Source organism: Anneissia japonica, unplaced genomic scaffold (genome assembly GCF_011630105.1).
Source record: "Anneissia japonica isolate Jap-2015-1 unplaced genomic scaffold, ASM1163010v1 scaffold2756_len2360902_cov194, whole genome shotgun sequence".
In the NCBI taxonomy this organism is placed as follows: Eukaryota; Metazoa; Echinodermata; class Crinoidea; order Comatulida; family Comatulidae; genus Anneissia; species Anneissia japonica.
Window position 1 is genome coordinate 469,712 of NW_022719050.1, and position 11,577 is coordinate 481,288.

The 11,577-nt window shown below is 36.6% G+C and overlaps 1 protein-coding gene across 5 annotated transcripts in view; it reads right to left on the reverse strand.

Annotated features, from left to right (window-relative positions):
• The window catches only part of LOC117110711 (very long-chain acyl-CoA synthetase-like), a 22,477-nt gene that overhangs the window by 6,641 nt on the left and 4,259 nt on the right, over positions 1-11,577 (reverse strand). For all 5 annotated transcript variants that reach the window (XR_004445765.1, XR_004445764.1, XR_004445762.1 and 2 more), the window contains 6 exons: positions 7,768-8,270; positions 6,782-7,006; positions 3,771-3,929; positions 3,053-3,177; positions 2,408-2,608; positions 1,482-1,575 (listed from right to left, as the gene is read on the reverse strand). Coding sequence is in view for 1 of the 5 variants with exons in the window: in XM_033253482.1 (XP_033109373.1) it covers positions 1,482-1,575; positions 2,408-2,608; positions 3,053-3,177; positions 3,771-3,929; positions 6,782-7,006; positions 7,768-8,248 (1,285 nt within the window). In the remaining 4 variants the exon portion in view is untranslated. The remainder of the gene's footprint in view (positions 1-1,481; positions 1,576-2,407; positions 2,609-3,052; positions 3,178-3,770; positions 3,930-6,781; positions 7,007-7,767; positions 8,271-11,577) is intronic.

The window sequence follows — 11,577 nt, forward strand, 5'->3', positions numbered from 1 at the left end:
ATAGCTACACTGTCGCTACAGTGTTTTCAGTGTAATCGTTGTGCTGCGTGGCAGTCCCCGACGCAATCGGGGAAGACTCCCCTATTCGACCGACCAATCAGCATCACCGGACGCAGTCGGCGATAGCATGCGCCGATTGTATCGAAACCAAGCTTTATGCTGATTAGTCGGTCGAATCGGACAGCCTTCCCGATTGCTCGGGGGGATTACTACGCAGTACTACGACTGCACTGTAGCGCCAGTGTAGCGATTTAGAGAAAACCAGGCTTAAGTTTGATTCACACTACCTCTTCAAACGCAAACGCGAACTCCAGGTGATTGACGCAAACGAAAGCGTCACTTTTCACATGATTCCACCTCATTCGAGAAAGTTCAGTTGCCTCCTACGAGGTATTCCAAGTTAGTCCTTTTTATTAGTTAGGTTTTTAGTTTTACTAATGGTTGTAGAAACATCAGCCGGACCTGTTATGCTGATAGAACAGTGCTGATTAAAGGAAGTGTGGGAATGCTGCAATGTCTTCTAAACAGATTGGTGTAAGTGAAGGCTATAAATGTAATCTCATAGTAGTGCAAGAAGTACCAGTTTGTGTGTAGCATACAGTACAAGTACCATAATCGAGCAAGTCAATAGCCTCAAGTATTTAAGATATATCATCAGAGGAAAAAAAGAATGAAAGGAAGTAAAAAATAGAATTGATCAAGCTAAAGTCAAAATGATGGAAATAAGAACAATGTCATTAAAACAGACATTTTACAAAAAATGGAAACAACAGAAAATGATGTATACGCCTACTGGTATATGTGATTATAAAAGCTGAGCATTAAACAATAAATTGGAGAGAAGGCTAACATAAATAGAAACCTTGTTTTTATAAAGAGTACTGAAAGTTCCGTGGATCGATACAATTACAAATCGAAGCTTCAGTAAGTCTATTAAGTGGTGTAGTCAATAGAAATTGACTACAGTGGCTCTGTAGTGGTTGCTTTTTTTTGCTTTGACTTCATCCATATACGTCTAAAATACTGTGGTGTAAGCCAAACTTAAATGTAAATATGGCTACGCGCTGCATCCCACCAATCGACGATGAAGGGCTCATGATGTTAACTTTTTAGCATACACAAGAATGATGATGTTAAAATTAATAAACCGTCTCGTAGTTTCATTCGCGCAATAACATATTCTAACCTATCACAGAGCATATGAAATGGATGTCAGTCGTATTCATTCAGTTTGACAAAAAGTACCGTAGTGTTTTGTAATAGGCTAAATAGTGTATTTTGCACATTGACCAAATCGTGAGGGTCTTTTTCAATTTAAATGCAAAGTTTCAAATATTAGGCTACATGGAATAATCTTTCATAGATATTGACGCAAATACACCCGTTGATTGATATTGAATGATTGATTGATTAAAAACACTGAACACTTAATGAATGACAAACATAAGCCACAAGGAAAAAAACAATCAAACTAGATTTACCTGGCGGAAGTATAGTACACAGACCGTCACTCCTCCTGATGGGCTCTGATGTCTCCACGTTACACTCAAGGACTTCAAAAGTACCTGTCAACATCTATGGAAAGGATGAAAAGGAACTCCCATCAAGCTGAGATGACACTAATCTAAAATGTTAGCGTTTGAGTAAACAATGATGAAGTTTTCTAACGTTTTTAAATATTGCAATAAATTTGTTGGTATAGTAACAATATATTGGGGTGACTTTCCCTCTTTTCTATGGAGTATGTCTAGTCAGGGGTCAGGTCCCAAATATAGTATGGCTGTGGATTTGGTAAGTTTAATAAACCTCAGCTTTGCTGACGCACAGTTTTGTTAGTTCCCCTTGCTATGGGGTTTCAGATATGAATAAAGCTGCTTCAATAAATGCTGTCTTCGAGAAAACTTGCAGAGTACCCACACAACACTTTAGGAAAAAATGCATGGTTATTTTGTGGCTAGAGTAAATTATCTTAGTTACATAACCTATGCATTCAATCGAATATGATTTTTTTGTGGCAACTGTAGGCCCAATTTACCGTTTATTTTACGAACTCACAGCATAGGCTCTGTTATAAAAATTCATTGTATGAGTGCTTAGTGTTTGGTTTGTATAGTAATTATAGTGCTTAGTGTTGTTAATGTTTATTGCTGCTGGACTACCCCAATCTGTTTACTTTCGGTTACATAATGTAGTAATCTGTATTTTTTTTAGTTTACACTGGACATATTTTGATTTCTGCAGTTATTATATTGATCTGATTTCCGAAAGTGATATAGGTCATTGTAGCTATATAGGTCATTGTTTTGCTAATACTGGTGATATTCATTTCAAACATCTTATATGAATGTCAATAACAAAATAATGATTACAACTAGAATAGGTCTATCGCTTATAAAACAGCAGTTACCCTCATAAAATTGGTTTGTCGTCCGCATGAACCGACTTTTCCATCAAGGTTAAAGGTCAATTGATTGCCCTCCGTGGAACCATAGAATTCTCCAATCTGTTGAATGTTGAAGCGCGTCTGAAATTCTGTCCAGATATTGGCACGCAAGCCATTTCCAATTGCTAGTTCAATAGTATGGTCGTAAACGCCGTCACTTGGACTCTGAATAAGTATGATAACAATCAAAGAAACAAATAATTTAAACAGTAAATCGCAATTTCAAATATACCTCCACTTATAATAGTTTGCTAAACTTAAAGTAAACATTGTAGCTATGCGTGCGCTAATAAACCATGAATACTGTTGTAACTCCAGTCAATTCTATCGCTACATATTAGTAGACTCTAAATCGATTAAATGGGCGTTTGAAACACATAATTGTCAAAATGGACCACTTTCCACCACTTTTGAAAGATTTTGAGCGACGCCCGACTTTGCTTTCGTCGGGAACATCGGACCCCTCCCCGGGGAAATCCAGGCACCATCCCTGTGCTGTATGATTTAATATAATGGATCACTCTTAAACCAGTTTAAAAATCTTTTTCTCTTTGTAAATTATATTATTATTTTCCAATTTTCGCAGGGGAAAAACTCAATTCCACCAACCTTAGGAGCGTCCAGAAGATAACGGCAGGTCTCCCCAATATATTGGATGATCGTAGCATTGTACTTTCGCACATCGTCCCAGAAATATCTCACGGAGAATTTCTTTCTCAATGCAAGAGTCATACCTGAAAATATGAAGATAAGCAATTAAAATAGGTCCTGTACAAATGGTATTTTGGTAAAACAACCTACGAAAGCTCGTGGCGGCTTCAATGTGAAGAATTGCGTGTGAGTGTTCCATAATTACTACAGCACTCGTAGAAAGGTGACTTATCTGATAAAAACAAAAACCAAAGCATTGGGGTAACCCTCAGCTCTACCTAAAGATGCAATGGGTTCTTAAGAGTGCACCTGAACCAGGTATGTACACTAGACTTCCAGTATTAAGCCCACGTCTCGGCCATTGACTCGTCCAAAAGCGATTTTCCCGAAAAAAATTGCCTTCATCAAAGTAGTAACTTTGCTATGTAAATGTTTAACATAACATATTACGCCATAATCTACCTCGTTAAATTTAAGTACAGTATTACCAGACTGTCTAAGCGCTGTAGTAGTAGTAGTAGTACGTCTTCATGTACATTTATTTTATGTGTATTAAGAATACGTGTTCCTAGAGCAGTATGTTATTTGCTCAGAATTTGTAGGTCTAACGTTACATTTCGATCCTGTATTTGTTTAGCAACCTAGTATAACATCTATAGAGGCGTAGCCTACTTACCGATCCTGATTACGCCCATGAAGCCGATGATATAGCTAGCACTGTGGTACATCGGTAACGGACTGTAAACGACGTTATCTGGGCCTTTATTATAAATAGTCAAAATGTATGATCCACCATGGAGCTTGTTCCACGTAATTCGAACTGGTTTTGGTAGGCCTATAAAACACACAAAATCAATAATATTACCGCGGTAACACCAATAACTATCATAACAATAATAATAATAACCAAAACAACAATGACAATACATATGAAGATGGCAGCGGAGTGAAGATGGAAGGTGTAGACGGCGACAACAACATCAATAATAATAATAACGAGGATGATGATGGTAATACTAGGTAATTGTTTACTATACATTAATTTCAGTCTCAACCAACTACGTGGGTCTCGCTAGTTGGAGTGATGTAACAAAAAAAATCCAGGTGTATAGAGGATTTGAAACAAGACCCGGGATTGAAAGGTAAGCCTAAACCACCAACCTACAGCACCGTTTCATAGGATAGTCATCGTAACAATATAAGAAAACCAATAATAGTATATTGTTTATTAAATAACTTCTGACCAATCAGAAGGAGTTAATTAGGGTATAGCAATACATCCCAAAATACGCACGTTTACGTACGTTAAGTTGGGTTGTTTTGTGTAAAAGAATATGTTTTCCCCTTTTTTTGTTGTTTAGCGTCTCTAAGTTTCTGCAACGACATGCTCTATATAGAGCTCTGTCCAGACTATCAAATTTTATTTGACATAAAACTGTTGTATGCCCATATATGGTCATGATGTGCCTATATATGGTCATGATGTGATGTCATCATGACCATATTTAGGCATGTAACATGTGTTTGTCAAATAAAATTTGATAGTCTGAACAGGACTAAGTCAAGAATTACTGTATACACTATCGCTTTTGTGAGACCTTAGCTTAGTAACAATATCCAACAGTCCATTATAGAATGGAAGTATATGTGATGCTTAAATGAGGCTTAGGAAATTATGTACAGTCTAGATCGGAATAGATCATTCTAGAGTGCCAAACAAATTTAACAACAGACCAATCAAAACAGCGCCAGGAACACGCGCGTGTCTGACAAACATACGTGTTGTCCCTACTGATCTCTACTATAATAGCTGGATTGCTCATTGGCCAATCTTGGTACAAAAAAAGTGAGGCCTCCGATGCCATGTTGGAGGGCCTAAGTGACGTACAAGTTTAGAAAAGTTTCTTTTGGCATTTGTTTAAATTATAGTTAAAAATAACGATTCTTGCAATACTTTTCAATAATAAATTTAAATTTAACGTAGGGATTTTTTCAAACCATCTAACTACTAGACGCGACTGTTTATGCAGTTTTTAAAAGCGCGAGCGAAGTCACGTTGTTATAGGGACGTCGATCCCTAACAACGCAAATAACTTTGCTGCGCTTTCTTAAACTGCATAAAAAGTCACATCAAGTAGATAGATGATAATAATCATTACGTTAAATTCAAATTTATTATTTACTTAAGCCCTCTAACATGGCGTCGGCCTCACTAAAAGCAGCCAATGAGCAATCCAGCTATTATAGTAGAGATCGGTGCTGTTTATGCAGTTTTCAAAAGCGCGAGCGACAAACGCGTTGTTATGTTATATATTGACGTATAAAAAGTCACATCAATAAATAGATGATCATAATCATTACTTTATTTAAATTCAAATTTATTATTAAAAAGATTTGCAAGAATCGTTATTTTTAACAATAATTTAAACAAATGCCAAAAGAAACTTGTCTAAAATGATACGTCACTTAGGCCTCCCAACATGGCGTCGGTGGCCTCACTAAAACCAGCCAATGAGCAATCCAGAGATCAGTGGTTGTTCCACAAACGCACGTGTTCGCGTATGTTTTAACACTGTCGTTTGTGGGACATTAGCAAACAATATCCAAAGGACGGGGCTTAGCGGAAAGGTCTATTAAAGCGTATTAAAGAGAGCACAGGTCCTCCTTCAACTTCCGTTTGGAGATTATGGGTTAATCCCTGAGCATTCTATCCTTTATGATAATTTGAAGGATATTATTCAACCTTTGATTGATCTTGTGTTAATTTTTTTTACTTTAGCACCATTAATATTTAACATATTTGTAATTTTTAAAAACAATGTGTATGTAACCGGTGGTTGAAGTGTGCCCTCACTAATCACAAGGAGGTATTTTTGTTCTCGATAATAATGAGCACCGTATTTATGCGCTAATAATAACAAAAATGAAAACAAATAGAACGGTAAAAGCAGGGAGATGTAAAAAAGGTAAAAGTAAGCAATAAGATAATAGACTCCTCGTAGATGTGTACAAGAGAGGGAACATTGATTCAATTTTCAAGACATATGGCGTGGTAACGGAAAAGGCGTATTAAAACATATCGGAAACATCTGTTGAACACAGGAATTGTATATCGTTTGAGTTAATGCAGATGTAGTTAGTTGTTTATGCATAATAACAAGTTGATGGCTATTTTTATCATTGTTATTTCAATATCATTTATTATTTTGATTTGGCTTTTGTTTATTTTTTTAAAATCCAACAGAAAGTAACTCGCCTACAGGATGGAATGCTGCTTTATGAACTACCGTAGTTGCATTATGAGGCTTAGGCAGTAGAGCTGTTTTTAGTCGTGAGAAAAAAGCCCTACTATGACAGAGTTTGAAACTAGAATTTGGGTTACAAAAGCAAGCTTGATACCAAATACAAAACCGCAGGATTTGGACACACTAATCTACAGCTCCACAAAGTTCATTGAGTATAGTGTGTTCAGGTCTATGTTGCTACGATTCAAGTTCAGTGTTCAGTGTACCTGTAATGTGAAGGTTGCATTTGCTTGTTAGCCTATATCGTTTATAATATCATACTAAATCAAGATTTCGCTGCGGAACGTCTACCGTTTAGACGTAAACGTTTTTATAATTTGATGTCTAACAATGTTACGTCACGACGATAGCGCATAATACATACATATTGTGGTTCCCATACCTGTGGTTCCTGAGGTGTAGATGTACAGGGCAGAATCACTTAATTCCAAGCCATCCCGAAGGTGTCTTGACGGTCTATGATCAGGCTGTGACTGTACATCCCACGAAATATGTTTCATTCGAGGTGTCACAGGGTGCTCTACCTGTTTACCGATCAACCATACCTGTATGCCTAGCCCATCTAATCCAGATTCGATATCGGTTAGTGCATCGATAAGACCTGCGTCTGAAAAGTAAATTTATACGTATATGGAAACGCAATTTATTATAAATATTGGTTAAATTGTGCTCAGAGGCTCATCGACGATGATATTACGAGATATCAAAGACGTATAAAAAAAACGATGAAGGTGTGTCAGTTTAATATACTTTTTAACTAGAAAAATTAGGGTTATTCTAGTATGAACGCGTCATTTAAACAATCTGCACAGCAAATCTTTGATGATAGTGACGATGATGCTAATGACGATGATATCTAATTCAACGGACAAGGTATCTACACACATTTAACTATAGAGTTGTACCATGAATGCCATCAAGAACAGATAATTGCATAAAGCGACATCGTGATAGTGATGATGATGATGATGGCAATGACGATTGGCCCTAAATGATGATGACTATGATGATGATGATGACGATGACGAAATGATGATGATGGCTACAACGACGATAATGTTATTGACGATGATTATGGTGGATGATGACGATGTTGTTGATGGTGATGACGATTAAAAATAGGTGTGTTGCCCAAGCACAGTGACAATTTGAGAACATGATAAAGCTTCATTCACACCTGTTCCGTTCCGCAGAACGGAATAGGTGTGAACGAAGCTTTAGTCGGACAGTAATCTGTTCTAACTATGCCCATTGATAAAACAAAAATGGTTCTACCCAGATTCTTTAGAATTAAAATACGGTCTTGCTGGGCAACACAACGTTGTTGAACAGTGATAAATGCTTTGCAGACTGTGGGTCAATACTTACCAGCTTCACAGATGACAATAGAAGCTTTGCTAACTTTAATACAATGCAGTAATGCATTTGACCTCAAATTGAAATTAATCAAGGCACCGGTAATGCCTAATTTGCCAAGACCTAGGCTGGTCCAGCATAATTCTGGTCCGTTATGCATCAACACCGCTACAACATCTTTCACCTTCAAAGTACCATCCTTACGGACATAGTGGGCAAATCTATTGGAGAGCTTATCTACTTCTTCATATGTCAATGACTTGTCCTCCGATAAAATCAATGGTTTCGTCGGATGTCTATCAACGCTTTCCATGAACAAGTCTATCACGGTGTAGCATGTTTTTGCAAACTTTTTCCTCTCTAGTATCACGCCAGCGATTAGTCGAATGAATTGGAGGTCCGACAATATGGTGGGGAAGCGTAGCCTTATGTAGATGCCAGCAGTTACAACTACAGTGGTAACGATGCCAGCCGCAGCTACAACAGAAGCCATGACTGATTCAACGTTTCACAATCTGCAGATAAATTTTAATATACAGTGAACAAGCAATATAAGAAAATGCATGGTACCGTACCGTACACTCGTAAAAGAAAATATAGAGATGGATGAAAATTTAAATGTGTTAAAGACCTCTATAAGATAGGCTTTTATCGGGGGAAAATAGATTGTCTCCCTATGAGATGTACGAAATTCATTACCAACAATGCAACATAACGCGGGCAGGGGTGGGGTTATGTTTGTTTTATCACACACGAGCTTTAAATTTACAATCTAGAACGTTGTGAACGTCGCATAGATGTCTTTTATATTTATTTCCTTCACATCCAACAGCAAGTACACTTGCCACTTACAGGATTGAACCATGCTATATAAACCAAGTCTCGTATTGAGTCCTACGGAGTGAATTTGTCTTTATTCGTGAGGAAAGTCCTGCTATGATGACAGGAATTGAACGTTATTTAGTTGGAAATTACGTAATAAAATGTGTAGTTAATGTTCTACAAACGCCTGAGCAAAGTAAAATTGTTAACTGGGTTGTGTGTGAGGTGTGGCATTTTGAGTTGTTTTTTTAAATCGTATTATATAAAAAGTCAGCAAAAATGGAATTAATTTTTAAAATTAGCTATAAAACACTAGACCTCTCGAGTAAATCACTTCTATTAACGAACACACTCAAAACCTCGTCGATAAAATCACGGACAATGGTTGTGTTTAAGCCTTGACATGGATTATCTCATTGTAAAAAAGAGTTATCGGAAATATATATATATTTTTTTTTATAGATATCCGATTTATCGATATAAAAAAGTGTCATCCAAAAATGATGATTAGAACCATTTGACACGTGGCCAGGCCTAGTCACATGAATAGGCCTACTTAATCGCTAACGAGGATCTTTGAATTTCTACAGGATTTTCTTGGACCCTGGGTGCTGACTTATGAGTGAACCTTTCCGTTAAGCCCCGTCCATTGGAAATTATTTCTTAACTTAATTCCCACAAATTGACAGCGTAAACAAGTGTGCTTGTGGGACGTGCGCGTGTTCTTGGTCCAGCGTTCTTATTGGTCAGTTCGTAAGTTTGATTGACACTCATTAAAGGTCAATGAGCAACCAATTGAGGCAGAGACGAGCAGAATATTATCACTGCTGACCTATTTGGTAGTATTCCGGTTACCTGCAATTTTGAGTGTGTGATATTCAACGGTAGGCGTAGATTAATAAAATTAATGTTACCCAATTTCTCATTCAAATGTAAAAATACTTTGCTGAATGGAGCTATAGCTTATCTTTCAAATCCTCAGGTCGATTCAATTGCTTCCTGTCCAAGTTACACGCGATTCTGTTTTCCCACGACAAAAAAAAAACAAAAAAAAAATCTGGCATGAGATTTGGTTTATGTGAACATCTTGTGTGCATTGTAGCATTGTATAATATACGGTAATCGTCTTGTGTGGATTTTGAACAAACCTTCCCTTATTCAGTAAACCCATCCATTTTCACCGGGCTTCTCTATTCTCATTTCCCCATCTCTCATATGCGTTAATTATTTAAATCAGTCGCGGCGTCTTCTTTTCAAAATATTAAGCCTAATAATATCGCATATTATTATTAGGTTGTTTCTTATCATTATTTTCAAATTTAGATAGGAACAATTTCATTGTTTATATTTTTGATACGATGCATTTTAATTCACATTTGAAGTTTGACTACCAACTTCCATTAGTTGGTGCCTAATATTTCCTACTGGAAATCGGCTACTACATTATTATTTATTATTATTATTTATTATTTATTATTTATTATTTATAATTTATAATTTATAATTTATAATTTATTATTTATTATTATTATTATTATTATTATTATTATTATTATATCTCGTAGTGCATGACCTTATGGAAGCTATTACAGTGGCGCAGATATCATATTTTTAGGGTGGGGGCGGAATAGCTTGAATCTGCTCTGGCTGGGGACACGGGACGCTTAGGGCCCGTTCATACAACACACCAATACACGGATTATTAGTGATGTGTATTGTATAAACGCAATAGTGATTCCGTGTGATTGCAAAAATCTGGAAAAAAGGCGACTTCAAATAATCCCCAAATTTGGTGGATTGGGATTCATACTTGTGCATGCAGGCAACATCAAGTGGTAATTAATCAACTGACCAAGTCGAGGTCACCAAGAAGAATACAGGTTTATCATGGAAAAACTTTTCTGCATAGTTAATTTAAGCAATATATTATGCAGGATATCATCAATTAAGATGTTCAAGTTAAACATAAGAGAGTAATCTTGAAATTTTGTCAGGATTATAATGTTCGTTTGTAAATTGTAGCTCTATTGTGAACAAAAGGCAAATTAAGGTAGAGTTTATTAATTTCCACTGTTCTAGTGGGAGACCGCTGTATAGGGATAGGCCTATAGACTGTAGTATTTAGAAAACAATGGGCTGGAGGAAAGTACATATACAGTGTGCACCTTTCAGCATTTGGGGATAAAAACTAATTGTTGATTTGACCACACACCCCACAATGGAATAGTATTTGCTGTAACACGGTTTCAAAATTATAAGTATAAATGAGTGTCTTTGGTGGAACGGCCTCCAGCGGTAATTAGTGTTCAATGACACAACACCGTGTTCAATCCATGGTCAAAAAAATCCCGCAATATCGATTTCTGAAGACAAAAAAAAAAATCTGACAAATTCTAGATAATTAAACAAAATCCTCACAGAAAATGCTTTTGACTCACTGAGATCTGGAACAACTCATAATGTTTGTAGGAGAATAGTCTAAAATTGTGTTTCTGTGAGTAGATAAGCTAGAAAATGTATGATATACAGTACTTAAATGAATGTTTGTGGGTCTGTAGAGATAACTGTGAAGTTAATAAGGCCTACTGACACGTAACACACGGTCAGTAGTCCTAGACAATTGAAATGGAGGTGAATTTATGCCTGTTTATGTACACAGCAAAAGTATTGTACAGGTATTTCGCATTGTACTGTATTCTACATCGGAAAAGGCGACTCTTGTCGTGACCATTGTCCCGGCCAATTGTACGGTATTCCCAAGGCTGGTGAAACGTTCAATGAGGCGTGGTCATGACTGCTGAGCACTATCATGATCCTTCTTTTTATATAGGCCTACTCCAACTCCATGGAATGTATTGTATTTGTATTGTTTCTTCGCCTGAATAAATAATAATACTAACAGAATATTCTGTCTGATATAGGCCTACTCATACAGTTTTCTCCAGCTTATTATTTACTACAGTGAAAAACTGATTAATGCTCTTTTAAGGAGTATCAAGG